Genomic DNA, 25209 nt, shown 5'->3' with positions numbered 1-25209 from the left:
TTTTCCGAAAGAAGGGTCTTATCCAAAACTATAAATCTAACGGACACTTCTGGTTGTCCGATTTCCTATCAAAGTAGTAATTAAACTGTCCAAATTTTCTGAGTAGTAGAGAACAAAGACATCAATCACATTTAGTTTACATGTGAGAATATATTCAGTTGCACGTTGATTTACTCAAACTTTCAATATGGTCAAATTTTCTTATAGCAAATTTAAGCTACTTAATTACAGTATTAGCTATTTAATTTATTATGAGATTAGTACTTCAAATTATAAAATACCCCCGCCGCAGCAAACCTGCAGACTTAGCGAATTTCCATTTGCCTGATTGGATTTAAACTAAAATGTCTCCTTAAAAATATCACATTTATTCCCAATTTAAACCTGAAATTAGTTTAAAGAGTACTTAGGTAGGTTTGCTGCAACAGGGAGGGTAAAAAAGTTTTTTTTTGTAAAATATTAAAAGGTACTGTGGTTTAGTAAGAAATAAATGTATTTTCCAAATTTGATCAAAATATGTCCATAAACAAGCAAACAACAACAGTTGACTTATTCTCCCTAAGAATAACATGGGAATTTTAAAATTACAATTTTTTTAAATTTTCTCCGTAACAATTAGGCGCATAATAACGCTTCAATATACTAAATTATTTGTTTTTTTAAGCTCTACAAAATGGTTTAAAAAGAAATTGTGAAATTTTGTGTTTTTAGAGTCAAAAATGGGAAAAACCTATTTTTACCCCATAAAACCCCCCATAAACCCCCGTTCCCATAGTCCGATCATGCTGGTTCGCGAACTCATTCAAGTTTATCCCGCCTTACACCTTCAAACCAAATTTTATCAAAATCGGACAAAAATTACTCAAGTTATCGTGCGGATGGACACACACATATATATATATATATATATACTAGCTGTACCCGCGGGCTTCGCCCCGTTTAGCTTCATAAGTATTCGCATGGCTCATTCACGCCCTGGTTGAAGTTCGTTCGCTACGCTCACTCACCTTTAGGTTGGAGCTCGTTCGCTGCGCTCACTTGCCTTCAGGTTAGCTCGTTCGCTACGCTCACTCACCTTTTGGTTGGAAATTAGCTGTTGTCATAAATTTAAAAAAAAAATTAATAGTGCTGCACCCTGTTGGTAATCCTTGTAACTTTTATGCTGTTGAACAGAACATCATAGAACAGAACCAACTTGTTTAATTGAGACAGCTGTTAAGATTCATTAATTCCTTTTAAATATGACTAATCATAAGATTAACATGGGGAACTACAGAGCCACTGGGGCGGAGCCCGAAAGGGTCTTTGAGATAAGAATATGCTTTAATGTTAATCGGGAATGTGAGCTATCATCATGCCAAATTTCAGCCCAATCCGTCCAGTAGTTTATGCGTGATTGAGCAACAAACACACACACAAACACACACACAAACATACACACAAACATACACACAAACTCACAAACTTTCAGATTTATAATATTAGTAAGATAGATATATAAAAATTTGAACGAATGGTGTTTTTGGCCTCTGGGGACATCAAAATGAAAAAGTAAATCGGTCGCGGGCTTAGGTCTTACCATGAGACCTACGGTAATAGCTACTTCCCTATAGGGAAATTCGCTAAAAGTCTAATTTGAAGTGATATTTATGTTTTAAAATTAATATAAGAGGGCTATTTTAATTGATAATAGATGATGATGTACCGTATCACAATATTTAAAATCTCAATTGTTAGTTAAGCTTATTATTTTTAGTGAAAGTAACTTACTACATGTAAGATGTAAGGATATGTAGTCTTGGAGTGATATAACAGTAGTTGTGTCTTGAAAACTTGACTGTTATATCTTAATAGGTCTACTCCTACTCAACTTTGTACTTATGTATAAGATATAAAAATTATGTTACACTAGCCACTATACCCATGCTTTGCAACAGGAAGAGAACACTAAGACTAAAGAGTTATTTTCTATAGATCTGCTTTATGAAATAGCTGTAATTAACACATAAATGTCCACAACTTTGATAAAGCACCAACAAAATCATTTTCAAACACTTGGCTTATATCAATTTGGCAATTCTAATACCAATTTGAGTTTGGTGTATTTATAAGAATACCATAACAAACTTTGGAAATCGTTGAGGCAGATCCCCAGTAGAGTACTAAAATGAAAATATATATAAAAAAATTTTAAAATATGAATTCTTTACTTTGAAATGGCGACAAATGTGGGTATTTTAAGCCAAGTATGAATGGAGATGAGAGTAGGAAGAGTAGCGCGATCTTGTAGTCTTGTTAGTGACTAAGGCCCCCAATACCCATAAGGTACACATGGAAAGCTCCAGAGCCACTTGGGCGAAGTCCAAAAGGGCTTTTAATATAAGATAAGAATATTCCTACATTATGTTAATTGGGTAATATGAGCAAAATTTCAGCCCAATCTGACCAGTAGTTAAAGTGTGATTGAGCCCCAACAACCAAACACACAATTTCTCACATTTATATTATAGGATTACACCTCGTTCACAATATTTAAGCTGTTTTAGAAAAAGAAATCTATTACTTCCACTTGACCCTTACCTTTAAAATAATAGCTCAACAGCTGATTAAGCAACATACATTAAATACAAAAACGTGGCGGGGGGGGGGGGGACTTTCCCTCAAACCATATGAATAAATAACTAGGTGGCGTTCGCAGAGGCATCCACAAAATTGAGCGGAGTCATCAAGGGTTAATATTATATTGTTTTTGTCATACTGCAGTAAAAACAGTCGTTTTTAATGCATGCGTTGCGGGTCTAAAGTAGCATTTTTACTCTTTAGGGAGAAAAAATCGTTTTTAGCCTCTATATGGAGTAAAAATCAGCTGTTGTCAACTCAGTTGTAAATTTATATTGTAAACGATTCCATGTATCGAAATATGTATCGATTCGTGCTTAGTAATCATTTTAACCTACAGTCTACAGTCTCTTCCCATAGCGTTTTAGCATTGCAGATACATTAATCCATTCCCAAACTCACCACTGCTCACCTTTACTACTTCCTTCACCACCCCCTACGTCGTGGACCTGTTTCCCTCTCTTCCCATAGCATTTTAGGATTGCAGATACCCAAAAAAAAAACCAAAGACAGTTCCTACACTCTGCACTGCAAGACTTACTACTTCCTTCACCATTTCCTACGTCATAGACCTGTTTCCTTTCCTTCTCATAGCATTTAAGTATTGGATACATTAAATTTATCTAACTGCACAAACAGTTCTCCCACTCTGCACTGCCAGTCGTTACTTCTTCCTTCACCACTTCCTACGTCATGGGCCCTGTTTACTTCCCTTCTCATAGCATTTTAGGATTAAAGATACATTAATCTAACTGCCACAGACGGTTCTCACACTATGCTCATACTTTACTACTTTCTAAGCCACTTCCTACATCGTGGATTAATCACTTTCCATAGCAATTTAGTATTTTAGATACGTTAATCTAATTGCCACAAACATTCCCCACACTCCGCACTGCTAGCCTTTACTACTTCTTTCACTATTTCCTATATCTTGGGGATGCTTCCATCCCTTCTCATAGCATTTTAGCATTGCAGATACATTAATCTAACTGCTACAAACGGTTTCCAGTTCCCACACTCCACACTGCTCACCTTACTACTTCCTTCACCTCTTCTTACGTCGCGGACCTGTTTCCCTCTCTCCCCATAGAATTTTAAGATTGTAGATACCTTTAATCTAATCGTCATAATCAGTCCCCACCTGGAAGAGAATCCTTCTAGACCTGTCAGCCCTGCGGTGGTAACTGTTCAACCCAGCTACAGTGAGGCACTGAAGTCAACACCAGTGTGTGCAGTGGAAAAGCAGAGTAAAGTGTCTTGCATTCAAAATAGTGATTTATTTTCTTCTGTAAATTTAGATTTAAACTAAGCTGTACTGACAAAGACCATAAGTCTGCCAGTCTCCAAAATTTTACAGTAACAGATATTAATAATTTTGACATAAATTCAACTGAAGATAATAAAAATCCACAACTTATTCATCCAGGATGTAATTCAGATCTTATAATGTTTTATAATATTCAAAATTTAAGCTCGTCAAAAATATCAGAACTCAATTTGTTTTTAACTCAGTCTGCTTTAAAAATTAAAGTAATATCACTTGTTGAACATTGGCTTGACAATGACTCTATTAATCTGGCTAACACAATCAATAATTTTTGTTTGGCAGATTTTTATGTAAGAGAAAATGGTGTAAGAGGAGGTTCATGTATTTTAATTAATAAACAATGTAAATTTATACCTTTAAAGGATTTCTCTGATTTGAATGAAGATTTTATATTTGAAGGTTCAGCAGTTGAACTCCCAGATTTCAATTTAATTGTTATTTCAGTCTATACAATTCCAACCTACAAAATGAATAAATTGTTTCTGGTCAGATTCGAAAAGCTGCTTTTGCTTCTGCAAAAAAGAGTAAAAAATAAGTCTGTTTTCATCACTGGTGATTTTAATATTAACATTTTGGAAAACAATCCTATATCTTGTAGATTTAGAGAAGTGGTTGAGTGTGGTGGGTTCTGGCTGCAGTTTGAGGAGCCCACAAGGATAGACCCAAATCGCAATTCAGAAACTTGTCTAGATAATATTATTACGCAAAAGAAATATGAGGTAAACTTTAAGCTAAATACTAATTTATGCATGTCAGACCATAATGCTATTTTCTTAAATCTCCCCAAGCCAACTAACTGTAAGATTGCTGTAAATAATCCGGCACCTTCTAGTAAAAGAATATTTTCAAATGAAAAAATTAATTACTTCATAGATTTTTTTAAAAGTAATTGCAATTTTAATTTTGATCCGAGCTTGAACCCAAGTGAAAACTATTCCAACTTTCTGCACCAATTCCTACTAGCATTCAATCACGTTTTTCCTCCAAAAACTTTGAAAAAAACACGTAAATGTAAGCCAACAGTTTTGAATCGGGTGACACAAGGCATCAAAATATCTAGTGTGAGGAAAAGAGAACTCCACTTGCAAGCTAAGTATAATCAAGATAGACAGTTTTTAATGTATGTGAAACAGTACAAAAATATCTTTAAAAAAGTAGTAAAGAAGGCAAAAATAATTGCAAATGGTGACTACATATAAAAGTCTGAAAATAAGTCTAAAGCTGCTTGGCAAGTTGTTAATAAAGAACTTGGTCACGTAAAAAACAAAACTGATGGCAAATTATTTTTAATTAATAACGACAAAGATATATGTAAACCTCAGGATATAACTAGAATATTTAACACTTTCTTTGCCGAAACAGCTTTGAACATTAATGTACCAAAGGCCACTGTGCAAGGAGTTCATGAATCTGTTCGAGACTATTGTAGAGATGAAGGAATTTCGTTGTGTAATCTGCAGCAGATTAGTAAGGGCGAAGTGAAAAAAATTATTCTTTCCCTAAAAAACAAAACTTCTGTAGGTTGGGATGAAGTACCGATCAAATTAATTAAAGCTGCTGTAAATTTAATTTCTGAACCCTTATCTATTATCATAAATCAGTGTTTAACAAATGGAATTTTCCCAGAAAAACTTAAATACTCACAAATAACTCCAATTTTCAAAAAAGGCTCTAGGTCAGATATCAACAATTACCGTCCAATATCAGTTTTAAGCAATTTTTCTAAAGTCTTTGAAAAAGTTATAAATAACCAATTAGTTTGTTTCTTTGAACATAATAATCTGTTTTATCAAAATCAATTTGGTTTCAGGAAAAACCTTGGAACAAATACAGCTCTTGTACACTTTATTAATGAGGTATCGGAGGCTTTGGATGGGTCAAGGAATGCAGCTGGTGTCTTCTGTGATCTATCCAAGGCCTTTGATTGTGTTGATCATTCGCTTTTGCTTCAAAAACTACATGACTATGGAATTTCAGGAAGTTGTCTTTCCCTAATTAGATCATACCTTTCAGATCGGAAACAAAGAACTGTAATTTCTGATGAAGGAACTAGGCATTTCTTACATTGGAAATGTATAAAGCTTGGGGTGCCTCAAGGCTCCATTTTAGGTCCCCTTTTCTTTTTAATCTACATAAATGACCTCCCTAAAGCTATTAATAGAGATTTGATTCTGTTTGCTGACGATACTACTGCAATTATTAAAGAAAATAGTAGAGAAGAGCTTCTTACATCTCTCACAGAAGTTATGAAAGAAATGGAAAATTGGTTTAAAATAAATGGCCTTAAACTAAATGTGGATAAAACCCAAATTATAAAATTTTCAGCCAGAAATGAAAGAGAATTAAATAGTTTTTCCAATTTAGTCCATACAAATAAATTCCTAGGCATTCATCTAGATGAAAATATTAACTGGAAGGTGCATCTAGATGCTATAAAGAAAAAAATTAGATCTGCATCATCTGTCTTTGTCCACTTGAGAGAATGTGTCCCCATTGAAGTACTTAAAATGGTTTATCATGCCTATGTAGAATCCATCTTGAGGTATGGTGTGATTTTGTGGGGACAGGCAACTGATGCAAAAACTATTTTCAGACTTCAGAAAAGAATCATCCGCATTATGACTAATTCCCACCCCAGAAGTCCTTGTAAATTACATTTTCAAAATTTAAAAATCCAAACACTCACAGGACTATACATATTTGAATTATTAAACTACATACACAATATAAAAAATAACCTCCCGGATTCATTCAAATTCACACACAACTATAGTACAAGAAACGAAACAATTTTCAGATTACCAAATCACCGTTTGACCTTATTTGAAAAAAGTCCTTTGTATGCAGGTTTAAAAATGTATAATAAACTACCGGTATATTATAAAATAATGAGTTCAAACAAGTTTCAAGAAACATTGAAAAATGGACTCCTTGAACGTGCGTTTTATAAAATAGAAGAATTTTATAACCATCCCTTGAGTTAATTTTTTTGTTTTTAATTTGCTTAACTACTGTACTGTATTAACATTATTTGGCTAGGTATTTTTTCCTGTTACTTTGTACTTTGTATTTTTCTAGTCTAGGCTCAATTTTGACAATGCACCTGTTCTATATGTTATCACATCTAAAAGAATGTTATGTGCAAATAAATAATGTCTAATGTCTAATGACTCTCCGAACAGCTCGCCTTGACAACTTTCCTACGTCTCGGACCTGTTTCCCTCCCTTCCCATAGGATCTTAGGATTCCAGATCCCTTAATCTAATCGTTATAAACAGTTCCCACACTCCGGACTGCTCGCATTTACTACTTCCTTCACCACTTCCTACGTCACGGATCTGTTTCCCTCCCTTCCCATAGCATTTTAGGATTGCAGATACCTTAACCTATTGGTCATAAACAGATCCTACACTCCGAAGAACTCGCATTTACTACTTCCTTCACCACTTCCTACGTCACGGACCTGTTTCCCACCCATAGCTTTTTAGGATTTCAGATACCTTAATCTAATCGTCATAAACAGTTGCCACATTCCGGACTGCTCACCTTGACTACTTCCTTCGTCACCACTTCCTACGTCGCGGGCCCGTTTTCCTCCCTTCCGATAAAATTTTAGGAATGCATACCTAAATCTAATCGTCATAAACAGTTTCCACACTCCAGACTGCTCACCTTTAGTACTTCCTTCACCACTTCCTACGTCATGGACCTCAAGCTAGTGTCGTCCTTTGATTATATTATTTATGATCCATACCGTTTCTGTTCTAATATCTGTGGAGTAATGCTATCAGCTATTTCTTTATCTACTGCATTCAAAAGTCAACAGCTGATCATATGTCTTTGTTTATGTGTCAAATACCGCTTCCATAAGGTTTACATTGAAACTTTGAGACCCAGTGGGGCGGATTCCTGAGAGACATTTTTAATGCCATATAGATGTTAGCACTCACCGATATGGTCTTTATCACCATGCAAAATTTGAAAACGATTGATACAGCCGTCTAGGAGGAGTTTGCGTATTACGAAATGCACAAGAGTCGACGTATAAGAGCTTCGCTCGCTCCGCTCAATAAAATATGACACAAAGAGACATTTACTTTTACAATATATACAATACACGAGGCCGGCCAAGGACAAATTCTAAAAAAGTAAATCTAAATGTTTTGTGTGTGTTTCTTCGTTACGTGTATAGTATTTTTAAATTTGACAACGGCAAGGGCTGAGTAATTCATGTTAGACGAGAAGGAATTCAAATTAGGATTTGAAAATGGGGTTAAAACCCCGAATCTAGTTATCCTCTAGAATCAATGGGATTGATTGACGACTGGTTAGTTATCTCAGTTAGGTAACAATCTATAGTTATTGGATTTAGGGAGTGAGTAATCTAATCTAATGGAAAAGTTATTATAAAACTTGAAGGGGTTTTTTCCTAAGCTTATCAACCACATAATGGTTTTTCATGATCTTTCTTTTGAAGGAAAGATACTTTTGAGAGGAAGGGAATGTCAAAGAAAAAATGTTAACTTTGGGTTTAATTTTCTCGGCAGTTTTAGCGAATTTCCCATATAGGGAATAAGCTATTATTGTAGTACTCATGGTAAGACCTGGACCCGGGACTGATTTCCTTTTTTGTTTTGAGGTCCCTAGAGGCCAAAAACACCATCCGTTAGCACGATAACTCAAGCAAAAATTATCCGATTTTGATGAAATTTGGTACAAACGTGTAAACTTACATTTATTCAAATGAGTTTGCAAACCAGCATGATCGGACTATGGGAACGGGGGTTTATGGGGGGTTTTATGGGGTAAAAATAGGTTTTTCCCATTTTTTCCCCTAAAAACACAAAATTTCACAATTTCTTTATAAACCATTTTGTAGAGCTTAAAAAACAAATAATTTTGTACATTGAAGCGTTATTATGCGCCTAATGGTTACGGAGAAAATTCCAAAAAAAATTTGATTTAAAATTCTCATTTGTTGTGAATAAGTCAACTGTTGTACAGTAGACTCCCTCTTATCCGGACTCCTCGGGACCGAGGCCAGTCCAGATAACGGGGTTTTCAGTTAAACCGATGTCCCCAAAAACTCGTTAAAACGGACTGTTTTACTGTGATATTCGACTTAAATTTAGGAGAGCATTGTATTTAGACACGTGATCACTAGTCTCAAATCTTTCCCACAAGAACAGTTGTTTCAGTACTGCCCACTTCTTGCCGATCCAGTCCGGTTAAACCAATGTGCTGATAAAAATTGTCCGGTTAAAGAGATGTCATTTCCGCCGAGTGTAGTCCGGTTAAACCGATGTCCGGTTAAAAGGTGTCCGGATAAGAGGGAGTCTACGGTAGTTTGCTTGTTTATGAACATATTTTGATCAAATTTGGAAAATACATTAATTAATAGTATTAATTTCTTACTAAACTACAGTATTAACATTTTACAACAAAATTCACTTTTTATCCAACCTGTTGCAGCAAACCTAAGTACTCGTTAAACTAATTATATTTAAATAGGGAATAAATGTGATTATTTTAAGGAGACATTTGAGTGTAAATCCAATCATTCAAGTGGAAATTCGCTAAGTCTGCAGGTTTGCTGTGGCGGGGGTATTTTTTTTGTCTCACAGCCGATGCTAACATTTAGAGTTATTTAAGTGCTTATAAATGGTTTATAAAGATACTTAATGCAGCCACTCATAGAGTTCGCTACTACCAAAATCTCTTTTCGCCCTTAATTTTTTATACTTTGAAGGATCAACTAGAAGGTTGCAGATTTGATTCCAAGTGGGATTGTTTCTGGACCCATGATACCATCTGTTATTGGGCCGTAAATATTAATAATTATGGTCTATCCAAAAGGTTGACTAAATTGTAACAAGACTAGGGTCCTGTGTGAAAATAAACTTGAGATAGAACTCCTTGTCTTGTGAGAACCAGGAAACAACATAAAACAAAACCTCAAGTAAACAAGCCCAAACGTTTGACATCAGTCACCTGCTGAGCTAAAGTGTTGTGTGAAGATTTCTGGCTGCTAGTGTACAAGCAACCAACTTTTGAAAATAGATGTTGTGAATTGTGATTTTCAAGAGAGAAAAAAATGAGGACGTGGCTAATTTTAAATTCTATGATTCAAAATCGTCATTTAAGTTTATTTACACAGCTTTACAGTGTTTTATAGGTTAAAAATACATATGCAGCTTATTATTGACCGCGCCGAACTATCAGAATCCGAACCTCCCAATATCCGATCCGATCCGAACCGAGCCTCAACTATCCGATCCGAAATAAAATTTTTACTATCCGCATTTCTCTAGTTTGGACTGTACATAATATTTAAAAAATCTTTGAAGAAATGCTCATAGTGTAGTAGAATGGAAGCACAGAAACAAAAAATACCCTGTGATGTGAAAAGGTCAATGAAGTGTCGAGTTCAAGTTTTATTTCAACATTGAAGCTCATCCATATATCCATTTACTTTCGGTCCAAAGATAGCACTGATTTATATAACTCTTCATTCACTTGGGGAAAATATCCATATAACTTACTTGTGGGTCCTGACTGAACAACTCACTTTATTTATTCATTTATTTAGCACAGTCATACCCAGACAGGAATAGGTTGGTTACTATGGGAGTTTTCAGAAATACGTATAATACAATTTGATTCGAGTCTTAGACATACTTTCCGTTGGCTAAAATCATCCTCAACCGTGTAATAATGACTGATGTAAGAATGATCAAGAAGTATGGTGGTTGGTTACCAGATAATTTTGAGGGAAAGGGAATGTCGGAGCCAAACTTTAACTGTGGGTTTCCTTTTTTTCAAAATTTAATCATACGAGATAAGTCTTACAGCCGATGCTAACATTTTGAGTTGTTTCAATGCTTTATAATTTGGTTTAACTAACAGCTGGGTTAAAAAAAATTAAAACAGAGCATAGTTGATTAAGGTCACTCATAGAGTGCACTGCTGTTCAAATCTCTTTTCTCCGTTAATTTTTCAGACTTTGAAGGATCAACCACAAGATTGTAGATTGGACTCTTAACCGGGTTACTGGACCCACAATACCATTTGTTATTGGGCTATAAATTATTGATGGTAACCAACAAAAGGTGAATAATAGATAGTAACAAGACTAGAGTTTGGACTGTTCATCATAAAAAAAATAAAACAATTAAAAAGGCCAATGGTGTAGAAATACAAAATCCTTCCTGATGTAAATAATCCAATGGAGTGTCGAATTCAAGTTTTACATCAACAATGAAACTTATTCCTCATCATCCATCCATTTTTTACATTTGGGCTTTAGATAGTGCTGATTTATCTAACTCTCCACTCTCTCGGGAACAATATATTACTCATATACTTGTGGATCCCGACTAAACGACCCACTTTCTTCAGCACAGACAGGCCCAGGCAGAAAAGAGTTTTTTTCGTGTTCGTGTATGTGTTTTAAGTGTATCGACGAATCTAACCAAATTGGTTAGATGACCTATTGACGTTTTTGTTAACCTGAAGATGGACTTATTTTCAAGTCCGGAACTATAGTAGTCAAGGGTGTTCCTAGACATATATTTTGGGGGGGGGGTCACTGGTGGGCCTGGGGGGGGGCCAGCAAAGTAGGGGGGTCCGGGGGTTCTCCCCCGGGAAAAATTTGGAAATAACGTGCTAAAATGAGTGGTTTTTAAGCTATTTTGAGGACCTAGTTTAATGTGTTCAAGCTTCCCAGTTTATTTAAAGGTAAAATAAATGTCTAAAAATAAACTTGTATAATGTCATGTTTTTGCATTATTGAGACTTGTGGTTTTAATATCAAAGGAATTCCGCAACATTACAACACATTCAAGCATTATTGATTCACGAAAACACCCTTTCAACTGGTGCCAATGTGCATGCTAAACAGAAAATGTCCAAAATCAGACCAAGATTTCAAAAAAGAGAACTTATTTTATCTAAGAAGTGTTTAAGAACTTGCACCAAACACGACTGCATTATACCTGCCCATAAGCAACAGTTAACCTACACAAAGTACACTACCCAACTAACGTTGTGTCGGCGTCCCGTCACTGCTACCGCCTGAAGAATTGGTTCTCAGTGTTCTAATTTTTTCCTACGCCAGTGCCAGTGGCATTTTACAAGGGGTCAACGTGAGAATAAAGTTTTTTGTGCAACGTTTTTGTGGTTGTGCCGGGAATTAAATCCGTCCCCTCCGCATCTAAGTCTGAGACACTACCATTTTGTTGTTGTTTTGTGGCTAGCAACATGCCTATTGGGTTGTGTTATTCTTAAATATGATATCAGGTGCTCTAAATATGAATACTATTTAATATTGAAAGTTTTGAAATTTGCTACGGTAATCATTGAATTACATTACTGTAATAACAAATTTCTAACGCTGAACTCAGATAAATTGATTTAATCTACCTTTCAAACTTTGACTATTGATACAACTTCTTTTCTTTATCCAATACCCAATTCAAGTTTTCAAACATCTGGGTTAAAATGAATTATAACATTAAATGCCGAAAAATTAAATAAGAAGCTTAGAAGCTAAGAAATTAAATGAGCTTTCACTCCTACCTTTTATTTATTGTTTATTCGTTACACTTCTTTTTAACGCTTTTAGAATTAAGTTTAGCTGCCAAAACACTCTTGTTATTAATAAGTGCCTGCCACGAACCGCCTTAGAACTAGTTTTCATAATTAATTCATTGTACTTAGAAAACAAAACAAAAGTAAAAGAGAAAAATCTGTAAACTTTGTTTGTCATTTTTTTGAATCTATTGGTCCTCGCCGACAAGTTTTGTAAACTTGGCGAGGCCATGCTTGTAACATCCTAAATAAATATATTTATTATTATTATTATTATTTATTTTTATTATTATTATTTATTTCCAAAAAATACAAATTTACAACACATAAATTCCAAGCCACAAAAGCCAATATGGCTTGTCTGCAGCAATTTGAATTTGAATTTGAATTTGAAGAAGAAGAATGCAGCCGAACGTCGAACGTCCGCATCGGACACTGCCGTTGCCATATATGGCTGAAAGCGTCCGTTGTCTGCCGATCTTCCCTACTTTTCAAAACGTACAAAAACATAGTCAGACTTGAACGATCCCAAGTTTTAGGTTAGACTTTGTAATTAGTCCTTTCGTTCGCTACAAGTGTAAAGACTACAACAAATTTCAATTTGGTAAAACGATTTGCAATAAAAATTATTAATGTTTCCCTGGTATAATAGTTTATGTATATAAAAAATATTTTGGGGGGGTCATGACCCCCCTGACCCCCCCCCCTGGGACCGCCCTTGATAGTAGTGTAATACTGAAGCAGGATCACTTGACGAAGCCAGGTAACTTAAACCATTTAGAAAAGAGTCTTCGGTTACTAAGGAAGTTCTAGGAAATAGGTAAAATACATTTTTGATTGGAATATTAGCTACATTTTTTCTTGACCGAAATCATTGTGATCTAATCATTGGATGTAGGAAGGGTTAAAATTATGGTTATACACTTCTGGCCATCTAATTAGGGTTTACAAGAGTAAGGTTCTGAATTTGAATCCAAAGACAGAGCAGTGAATAGTTTTTAACTTGAGTTTAAAAAGTATCCTCTGAGTTAGAACTGACAGACAATGTGACTATCTTTAAACTCAACTTTTGTCTGAATTCTGAAATGAACTGTGGTAAAACTAGACATATTCCATTCCTGTGTTAAAAGTTTTGAAAAGTTTTAAAATAAATATAAACACATTTGGACTGAACCAATGATAGATGTGAATTATTGGTTTCAGACAAATACACTGACTTTTTAACCAGGGCTGCGTTAAGGATCAGTGGAGCCCTGGGCAAACCCAAAAGTAGCGCCACCTTTGTTTCCTAGTGCAGGCGGGCAATGGTTAGGGGGCACCCTGCAGACCCCCCTCAACCACCGGCGCCCCTGGGCATATGCCCAGTCCGCCTGTTTATAAAAGCGGGCCTGTTTTTAACTGAAAGAACAACTAACTGTACATTATCGCATCTTTTGTGTTACATAGACTATCACATTGAAGACACTAAGGAGAACACAGGGAGCAAGCTGGTCTATTGGTAGAGTGTGGAACTTTGGTCCACAAGGTCCCGAATTCAAATCCTCCCAATCACAAATCGATTTATCTAAGCAATAATGCCACGGCCCTCTATAACTAGCCTGAAGTAATGTGAAAAGGATTCAGGGACTTACATAAATACAATACAATAATCTCATATAATAAAATGAATAATGATACACAATAGCTGTCTGTACTGAGGATTTTAACGCGCTCCTGTTGCTCCTGTTAATGTAAGTTCATACTTGGTTGATATGTTCCCAATTTCCTATAATGATCATAATATGTTGTAAAGATGTGGGCACAGTTTGAGATATTATTGGGGAAAGTAACTTACTTCGTCTTTACAGGGGCTCAATTAATTAGACCTCAAAACAAAAAAGTAAATCAGTCCTGTGTATGGATCTTACCATGAGACCTACTGTAATAGTTTATTCCTTATATGGGAAATTCGCTAATATCCAGAAAAATGTTTACAAATAATCCCAAAAAGTGCATTCTTTTCGATGATCAGTTATGAAAATCCAAACAATCATCTGATCACTAACCTTTAGACCATCCAAAATCTCTAATCACTTGGCTAAATTATTTACCACTTTCCGGGAATTATTTCTTTGTGTCAAAATTGTAAATTATTGTTTATATCTTTATTCTCTGTTATTTTTTTGTTGCCATTTTGTTAGATTTACAAAATTGTATACCTTGTTAAGTTTGAATATGTTGTATTGTAGCACTAAATTTTAAACTGTGATGAACATCTTAGGAACTAAGATTTATTTATTAAGAACTAGATATAATGTATAATAATTAAGGACTAACAAACAATTTTAAGAAATCAAGACGAAGCACCTGTACATGTGATTTTCACAAGTTTTGTATGTTATGTGCAAATTATCATTATCATTATCATAACCTCTGACAACTAGATATAATGATGCAAAAAAATTGTATAATTATAATTCTGTAAACAAAATCATAGTTTGTCTTGTTTTACAACCAAATAATAATTGAAGAACACGTACCTACAAGGCTTGGAGTAGCATGCAGCAGGAATGCATACAATTGGATTAACTTCATTGCCAAAAGTTGTAATAAGGTTTATCTATGGCCGCCCCTCTAACAATGGAAGGAAGCCTGTGCAAATGTCACTCCAACACTGTCACCTTAGGTATGTAATTTATTTGCAAAAATGTGATACAAGTGACGTATTGGGGACTTTATTAGTCGCTTGATAACTTTATGAAGGGAGGGCCAGAATTTGGTTCAAAACTCTTGCTAAGTTTAGTAAAATAGTTTAATGTCTTTCAATTTCAAACTATATCCTGTATTATGTTAACAATGATTGCGTTCTTCTAAAATGCCAAGTGTACGATTTAGTATTATTAGTGTATTATTAGAATATCGGTGGTGTATGCACTGTAGTAATATACATCTATACCACTTAACTTTCAACTCGATTAATTTTTGAAAAATAGTTAGACGATTTCTTGAACTTGTAAGGTAACTGTCTCAGCCATGTGAGAAAAAAACATTTGTAAATTTAGATATATTGATCTTATAAAGATTATTAAATTTATGTTTTTCCTTTATACAGCTAATATTGAAGATAGAGTGAAATAGAGCTAACTTGTTCGCATTAGGATGTGGTTAGGTATAATGAAAATGAATATTTATTTTGTGGGTTTAACGTTTATCTTTTCAATGAAGAATGAAAATTAGATTTTAGCATGTAGAATTTGATTCTTTGAGAAGAGAGTTCTATTTGATTGAAAAGAGCACCATATGTTTACCATCTGACAAAAGGAAGGATTATATATTAAGAGGGTTCTACCTTTCTACCCAGTCAATTCAAGATGGCGGCTAAACATGCTAATGTTAAATGTTTCTAAACATAGCCTACCTCTACAGTACAAGCTCTCAACACTCTAAAACTAATTTGCTTCCAACGATTGTGTGCTTTTGGGGCCTTAACATATCAGAGCTTGCAATGGATGGGAATAAATTAATGTTTAACTACCTACTATTTAGAAGCTAAAATCATATGTAAAAAAGACTAATTTACGGATTTTCAAAATTATTTTGTAAATACTTAAAGAAACAGTTACAAAGTTTCAGTTCATCCAGGGCATATTTTGGATCTTTGTGAATATTTTACAGTTTATTTGAACTCAATAAACACTTTAATCATGCCACAAGGTTCTTTTTTGTAAGACCATGATAACAGCCGGCGGGTGGAACCCTCTAAATATTCTGATATACCATATATATTCATATATTCATATTCATTAGAGATGGGGATGCCACCTATGAACTTATTTTAACACAAAAGGTATCCAACATACAAATTAGGAAGAAAATTATTTTCTTTTAGTTTTACCAATTTTTTATTTCTCATAGTCAGTCATCAGTAGATGGTCTCCTTTTTGTTTTTGAAGATCGCCCAAAAGGTTCACCTGGATTTGTCTCCAAAAAGTATGTTCCTCGAGCCCTAAAAATCAAAGAAAAATTTATAGAGGATTTATAACACAATTAAAATAAAGTGATAAGTTTGGTACAGTAGAGTCCTAATAGTCCGAAATGGTTGGGACCCATTTCGGATTACCGAATATTTCGGATTAAGCTAAATGTTTACTAAAATATACAACGTTTAAGTTGGCTACAGAATTCTTCGACGAGGTACAACTAACTGTTTGTCACACAACAAAAACTGATGACAACAGCTGAGGAAAATAATGTTAAACAAATTTCTTTTTCGGTTTCGGATTAAGCAGACTTTCGGATTACGGATGTCATTATTCATTGGGACACTCCACTGTAGTTGTTTCAGAAATTGTTTTTTTTTTACCATTTATTACGATCAGGATCAAAATGACTAGTCATCTTCTAATCACAAAGCAAGGACTATAATCACTTTGCATTCCCTTTAAGTTTACGTCCTTATAAAAGTGCATAATGAATCAAGAGAGATTCAATAGTAATGAAAGTGTTGCATAATATAGCCTAGCTGAATGCTGATACAAAAAGTAGTCTCACTTTCCGTTCTTGATGTCGTTTGCCATTAAAATGGCGTTGTCTGAATTCTCTTTGCATTTTCCGCTTGAGAAATCGCTCCAAGAATCACAAGGAATGGCTTTGAATCCGTTTCCCTTCTTCAGAGCTTCCTCGTAATAGTAGTAAGCCCTTCGGTGGCTACAAACAGCTGGAAAAAATACAAAATTAGATAAGGTAAATTTTTATATGCTAGTAATAATAAATAGGGTATTGTCCAAACATTATGAAAATAAATAAGCCAAGGCAGTCAAATTTAAGAGTGGTTTTAGACACAGTTCCTGCAAGCAGGCGACCACTGGGCAGACCGAGATTGCGGTGGTGGGACCAAGTCCGAAAAGACATGAGAAAAATTGATGCTACGGAAGAATTAATGGAAGACTGAGGAAGATGCCAAAAACCTGCTTAGGTTTGAGTGGCCAACCAGATAAGGTAAAGTAAGTAGGCCTAATAATAAATGTATAAAACTACTTGTACAATATCCGTAGTGAAACTAGTTACAAATATAGGGACTATGAAACAATAACACTCTACTTGTAGTCGCTATCCCCCTTATGAAACAAATTTGATTATTGTTTTATGGTTTGTCACTAATGGCCAATATCTAGTGTGTGTTTGGTTGTTTACCATTAGTTTCTTGTTGTTTAACTAAATAAAACAATCTAATTGTTAATTGCTTTTCCTGAGCCATATTGTTATACCAAGGAGTAAAGTACAAATTTTACCCTAAAACCTCTAAAACAAAAGTGAAATACTCAGTCCACACACATCAGAAAACTCAAATTTAACTAACGATATTTCAAAAGAGGTTTCAGTCTGACAAAGCATTTGGATGTTTTGATTGAATCAGTGCAATCGATGCAATTAATTAATTGTAATCTTTAGTTTACTTTTGTAACTATAACCCTCCGAGTGTCATGCGTCGCTGCAGCGACGCGTAACGGCGTAACGCACTTTGTATAGTGTCGTGCGTCGCTGCAGCGACTCGCGAACACTGTTTACGGCGAAGGCTCTATGACTAACTGAATCGGACTGTACTGGATTGAGTTAGGTATCGTTCTGTCCGTAATATTCTAAGCTTTCTGCAGAGGTCTGTCTCTAAGCACTATTCATTTTAGTTCCGAAAATATTGTAGCAGACAGCTGACTGAGCTGACGTGCGTGTATTTGTAAACAGCTAGGTTACCCTCGGACCGATGACTGATGTGTTTTATTACGTTTATCATTGTTTTAGTGTTAAAAATCAAAAGTAGTGATATACGTGGTGCATTATAAGAAGATTTAAGTGGTTTTGAAGTGCTGGTTGATGATCCTGAAGAAGTAGGTAGTGATATTGATGTAAATTATCAGCCAGATTCCTAGCTATGGTTGGGCTATGCATTCTTAGCTAAACGCTATGTACTGAAATCTGTTTTTTGCCCATAACTTTTTTATTTGCAAATCTACTTCCTTATATTATTATAGATTTGTAATCCTCATAAAATTTAGAACAAAGTGGCTATTTTCAAATATTTATAGGCCTATAATTTATACAATTTCATTGAGCGCAAACTTATTTTTTTTTGAAAATTTTCGAAATTATACATTTTTTTACCTAAAAAAAATTTTTTTTTTTAAATCTTCCTTATGTTTTATATATAATATTGAAGCCCAAGATTTTCCAAACAAAATGGTATATAGAACAGTATAATTAACATTGTTTTTAAGCTTCTCAGATCAGTTTTAATAAAACCTTGCAAATGAGCAAAAAATAGGCTGACATTAAGGCCAAAACACGTGACACTCGGAGGGATAATGTCCAACAAATCAGAAGTTAGAATATAATAGAGTTAATGATGTTTATTTTAGTCGTTTAAATGGCATCTAGCCTTATTGTGAAGTGAAAAGAATAACACTTTTCTTTGCTGAAATTTACAATAACGATTCTACAAGTTCTATCGCTATTACTAAGAGAATCAATCTGTCATATGCTCCAATCAATTAGATCAAATTGAATTAACTTAAAACATTAATTGTAAATCCAAATTAAACACTCATAAACTGCTAACCTGCATAATCCAGAGTGCAGCCGGGTTGTGGCCATGATCCTCCGTTAGGGTAGAAGTCTCGATGTCCGAGGGCTTTCTGGAAAGCGAGATATCCACCCGATGTGTGAACAACTTCCACGTCATCAGCGTCAGATGAAGCCAGCATGTCATCAGGGCCAGCAGTCTTAAACAACACCTGTGCAGGGTCTAGAGCTGCAACAAGTCGTAAGTCACTGTAGACATTTAATAACATATGGTTAACACGTTGACTGCTAAATGATATAAACATCTTTTAGGCAGACCTGACATTTATTGTTGTGAAATTTATATTGAATATCAATGCAGAATACTTATTCAGTGTCAAGACAAATATATATACATAAACTCAGCAGGAAAGTGGCCTCATCACATTATGGGACTCCAGTCACCAAGCACCGAGTAACTCTCCCCCATGAGGCACACCGATTTTCTATGAGCCCTGATGAAGTCATTCACTAATTCACCCTTAACCAAATGACTCTAAAATGTGCCATATTAACTATTACAAAATTAATTGAATTAACTACTATAGTACAAGAAAAAACACACGCTTTGCCCCTTACACACACATAAATATAAGGTTGTGGTTGACATACAACAGATCCCGCTAGTGTACAATGGGATTACACAACGCAAACTGAGAACAATATTTCTCCACACGTACAAAATATCACCCTCCTTTGACCGAGCCTGAGCTTACACTGAGCTCTTGTTGTTAGGTGGATTGTTTGGGAAGGGGGCATCCCATGCCATTTGCAGTGAGACCTTGATGAGAAGCCTGTGGTCCATACACAGTCAAAAAGTGTTTAATCTACAATAGATAAATATGTAGATCATTATCAAAATTATTGGAACTGCTCTGTTCAAAGCTCTTCCACCTGTATTTAGTTTTAGTTAAGTGGATATTGTTTCCATAAGTTTTGTTATTTAATTTTTCTCTTTTTTATGGTCTTATGCTTAGAAAATTACTTTTTTCCAATTGCAAGCTAACTATAGGAATAGATTTAAAGAGGGTTAAAAAGCTTTGAAGTATACCACACATCTCCTTGCTAACTTGCTTATTCCTATGTCAACTTTGAATGCAATGTGCAATCATTCTTCTAACAACCATGAACCAGTAGTGTACTTGTAAAATGGTCAATCTATATATTTAATACGTGACATGAAACTTTGTGAACAATAAGGCTCTTTTGTTTTAAGATTTAACCCCACATATTGTATACCAAAATGTTTGTCTAGGTGTGTAGATGTGCAAACTGGCTTTAGATTTTCAAAATATATCTTTTTAAGGGCGTGGGCTGCCCTCAAAGTTCCTTCCATAAGGATAACATTGTGATTGATTTGAATGTTACTGGTACTGTATTCTAAAACAGATGTCAATACATTAGTAAACAAAAATAAATCCCAGCTGTTTTATTTGGTTTAGAAAAATTCTCAGCAGCACTCACTTGGCGAGATGGTATTAATTAAAATGTCAGAAATGTGGTGCGCTTTAAAGGGGAACAAAGAGGACGAGAAAGGCGAAGGATTTTCATCCGGCTGCCATAAAGAAAAGTGAATCTACCACCATACCGAGAAATCTATTATATCCAGAGCCTACTTAATAGAGCAAATCAATTGAGCAGAAACTACAAAGAGAACATTAGATCGTACAACTCTGCGCTCGCAATAGAGTCAGCACTCGAGCTAAAATTGAAGAACATAACGGTGGAGGGCCTTTCATGTATAAGGTGCACGACACAATTTATCACTCAATTGGCACCTTTCAACCGTCAGAAGGGGAGCATCCCACATGTGCCCAAATTTATATCTACGGACGTCGAAACCGCTGTTCAAGAAAGAATGCTAAACAAAGCTAATGGCTCTTGCAGCACTGAACTCATGGACATTTTGACTCAACATTTGGTTGATATTAATCCATACGCGCATATGAGCTTCGTCCTGCAAAATACTCCTACTGAACAGAAAAAAGAACTTAGAGCATATAGCCAACGATCGAGCTCAAGACCAACGCCGATACAACAACGCAACTTCTAAAGACGTTGCTATAATATCCTAATTTATTATTCGTGCGAATTTGCACGGGTTCAACTAGTACTTTTTATTTTGACTCTTGGGAATAGCAAAAGGAGGTTCAGAAAACATTATTTACAAAATAGAAATGCGTTAATGAACCCCCACACTGCTTATAACAAATTTTGTAAATTATTATTGAAATTTTGCAAACAATTTAACCCTCCAAACAAAACCAACACTGTAACAAAAGTAATCAATTACCTAACACACTCATAAATAGATACTGTATTCCAAATTCCTCTATTACAAAAATTCCAAAGTTTCAAACAAACAAGGTTTAACTGTACAATGCTTCTCCTTCTAAAACCATCGTAGCAACTCATAAAACAAATATTTTCTACATTCGTAGGCTTGAACGACAGGTGATGTCACTGAATTTTCGGTCTTCTGGCGAGAGACTGTTTCAGTTTGGCCACTGAAGATGCCTGATTATAGAATTGGCGAAATGTCTGGTTTTGTAAATAGTGTAAATACACGACCTCTATTCAGTTTTAGGCTCCAAATTTTTCTTTTCAACTATGAACAGCAAGCTATTCCTATTTTTACTTAAGCCCCAATCCATCAAAATTATCAACAATAAGCCAACATTCTGTATTGCACTCTCAGAATTAGCAATATTCCAAGAATAAATTCAACCCCATAGTAACAATACTCATTTTCCATCATTTTTGTTATATCTTTTAACTCTGAAAAACCGAAGAGCTTTTGAAATCAGACAATTTCACATACCTGTGATTTTCTTGATCTTGCCGCTACGGACGTTTTTACCAGTCAGTCCCACGACATGCGCGCCCAGACTGAACCCGACAAGATGGAAGTCCTGCATGTCTGCACCTGTCGAGCGTGACAAGTGATCCAACATGGCCGCCGTGTGACGCCCCACCACAGCTGTGTTGCGTGCGGCTGTACGGTACCACGGCGTAGCGGCCATCTGGCCCCAGTCTACCCAGAACACATTGTAGTCCCCACGAGCGAGGAAAGCTGTACAGATTTCAGAAAACAATTTTACATTTTATTTACCAACAATAATATACAGTGTGATTGAAAAGTCCCGGGACGGTTAAATATTTTAAAAAATAATGCAGATAGAGCTAAAATACTTAGTACAAAGTTACAGGGCATAAAACTCTATTTTAACACATATTCAGTGATCCAATAATTCTTCAGGGGGACGGCCCACAAGGAGTCGGAAGAAAATCTTAAATGGAAGCATAGGTCAATATGAGCATCAAATTAAAGGTCTTTTTTAGTAGAATACAATGCCGCAAACCGCACTTCAAAAGGTTGATCCTGCACAAAATGGCAGATGTTCAAAGATTTCTTGAATCTGCCATTTTGAATCTTTGAACGACTGCCATTTTTTACTCAGGCATTCTTTTGAGCTTGAATTTACGGCATCGTAATCTAAAAGTGAAGAACTTTAATTTGATGTGCATATCGACCTATTCTTACGTTAATAATTTTCTTCCGATTCCTAGGGAGAAAGCGTATAATAGCAATGTAAATTAAATGAATCTTTGAACAACTGTCATTTTGCGCAGGATCAACCTTTTGAAGTGCGGTTTGCGGCATTGTATTCTACTAAAAAAGACCTTTAATTTGATGTGCATATTGACCTATGCTTCCATTTAAGATTATCTTCTGACTCCTTGTGGGACGTCCCGCTGAAGAGTTATTGAGTCACTGAATTTGTGTTAAAATAGAGTTTTATGCCCTGTAACTTTGTACCAAGTATTTTAGCTCTATCTGCATAATTTTTTAAAATATTAAACCGTTCCGGGACTTTTCAATCACACTGTATTGTGGAGCAAAGATTTCTTAAGTGTGTGAAGGTTAGTTAGTAATATGAGAGCTATCTTTATAAAATTTAAACTTTATTGAATGTTTTAGATTAAAGCTCGCTTTATTGATAAAATGGACAGGATCGCTAATAGTGGACGTTTTATGAAACTGGAAATGTTCAGTTATATTAATTTTTATATTTGACATTTTTTGTTTTTTTGTAAAGGAACTGTCTTAATCCTGATTTTGATACTTTCTAGCCTTGAACCTTTTTTCCTTCGGATCATCAATTGATACCCCAATGACAAATGGCATTGGGTCCAGAATTAATCTTCCTTGGAATCAGATTTGAAGACGAGCACTATAATTGACAAACCAGGCAATATATTCTATTGACAATGTATTGTTACCGCCGTTGCCAGTATCTAATTTTTCTGAGGCTTAATATTGACTGGCTGCTGCAGTACCATATCCATGTTTGTAAACAAAAATCTTAATTCAATAAATTAATATGTGATTTACTATTTCTTGGTTAAATATTTAGGGTAAAATGCTCTAGGATAGATTTTGAGAGGAAATTAGCTCATCTCCGTACAAGATTAGCTTCACAATCACGCTTCCTTCTTAGTGGTTGTCAAAGTGGTCAGTGACCACGAAATATTATATTTTGTTGTATAGTATGCCTGTGCATGAGTGTAAAAGGTCTACTGTATAAAATTCAGCCTGTTCTTACTTTTTTTTGTTAATTACAAATTGGATAAACACTCTTAGTCCAGCATCTATAGAGGCTTGAGTATGCACTGAAAATATAACACGTTTTGACTTATGATTCTTAACATGTTTTAAACAATATAATGTCAATGTTTGTAATAAATTGATGTTTAGAGCAAATTGCTATCGTGTATAGTTCGCAAGATATTAAAGCTGTTTCAGAACACACCCTTATGCTACCTCCCCCTCCTTTCCAAGTTGCACTTGCTGGGAGGATGACAACTTCAGTCTTGGTTTTTTTTAAAATACCTCCAACAAAAATCAGGAGTAAAAGTAAGACTGTTGATGATTCCATTTGAGTAAAAGTAAGACTCATTACATTATAGAGCAGTATGGTACTCATAAATGATCCTGACTAATGAAACCGCTGATCTTAGTCACAACAACACAACAACAAAGATACACAGGTCATCAGACACCATTCTACACTTATCCTTCACTCATATTTTGGTTAAAATACGCACCTAGGTGGCGTCCCCATCTCAATGGTTGATAATTAATATTAATAATTACAGCTACCAATAAAAACTTAAATATCACAAAAACGTACCATCTCTCAAAATGGGAAACATGAGTGAGTTCTCTCCACTGTCTCCAAACCCGTGGACCAAGAGCTTGGACTTCCGTTGTGGCTTGAAGTACTTGAACACGGGGAGGCACGAGTCATTCATGGATCTTCTCTCAGCCCTTGTCGGGTTGTCCCTGCAACCCAAGCTACAAGTTAGTACATTCCAGCTATCCTTATTCTCACTCCAGAGACAAGATATTTCCAAAAAGAATCTGAATGTATTTTACTCAAAGTAAGGATTTGTGATATACCTGATGGCGTTGTAAATCAAAATTTAGAAGAAATAATATGTACGTATGAACATTGACGATCTAAGCTTCACCTGTTGTAATAGAGGAGTGCTGAAGTGTACATTGATACACAGTTATTTGCAAAAACTCAGACAGTGAAATAATATTAAAAACTACCTTTGCTAGACCTATTAGGTGGGTTACCTTGTCTTCACAAAGCTGATTTAGATTAGGATATAGTTTTTACAACAGGACTGATTTTTATGTGAATGATTTCATTGTTATAGTACTTATCAGATTCAATGATAAGTACAAGATAAGATCTTGGGATGATTCAGATATTGTTAACCACTATCCATTAGCGTTGTTTTTGTTAAGGGACTGTTCTAAACTCTGGTCTTGCAAAATTATATTATATAGCAGCAATTAATTGATGCTGAATGGAAAATGACAACTGGGACTGAATCAATCTCACTTTGGACTCAACCTCACTTGATTGTCCCAGAGGAACCATTGAATTTGTAGACGATCATAACCCCTTTGCTACCCAGTTAGTATATTTTGGATATTGATTTTCAACTCTTACCAATTGCTAAATAATAAGATTATATTTAGATGAAATATTATTTATATT

The 25209-nt window shown here is 35.1% G+C and overlaps 1 protein-coding gene across 1 annotated transcript in view; it reads right to left on the bottom strand.

The window, feature by feature from the left end:
• Window positions 1-25209, bottom strand: part of LOC128984973 (uncharacterized) — a 42782-nt gene that overhangs the window by 14678 nt on the left and 2895 nt on the right. The window contains exons 3-7 of the mRNA XM_054404344.1: window positions 24328-24479; window positions 21954-22205; window positions 19131-19322; window positions 17069-17234; window positions 16435-16523 (exon numbers count right to left, since the gene is read on the bottom strand). Coding sequence (XP_054260319.1) covers window positions 16435-16523; window positions 17069-17234; window positions 19131-19322; window positions 21954-22205; window positions 24328-24479 — 851 coding nt within the window. The remainder of the gene's footprint in view (window positions 1-16434; window positions 16524-17068; window positions 17235-19130; window positions 19323-21953; window positions 22206-24327; window positions 24480-25209) is intronic.

Source organism: Macrosteles quadrilineatus, unplaced genomic scaffold, assembly GCF_028750875.1.
Source record: "Macrosteles quadrilineatus isolate MER2022 unplaced genomic scaffold, UCM_ALF_1.0 Scaffold_2__2_contigs__length_208266976, whole genome shotgun sequence".
In the NCBI taxonomy this organism is placed as follows: domain Eukaryota; kingdom Metazoa; phylum Arthropoda; class Insecta; order Hemiptera; family Cicadellidae; genus Macrosteles; species Macrosteles quadrilineatus.
The sequence above is the reverse complement of the archived record's forward strand: the minus strand, read 5'-3'. Positions and strand labels throughout refer to the sequence as shown.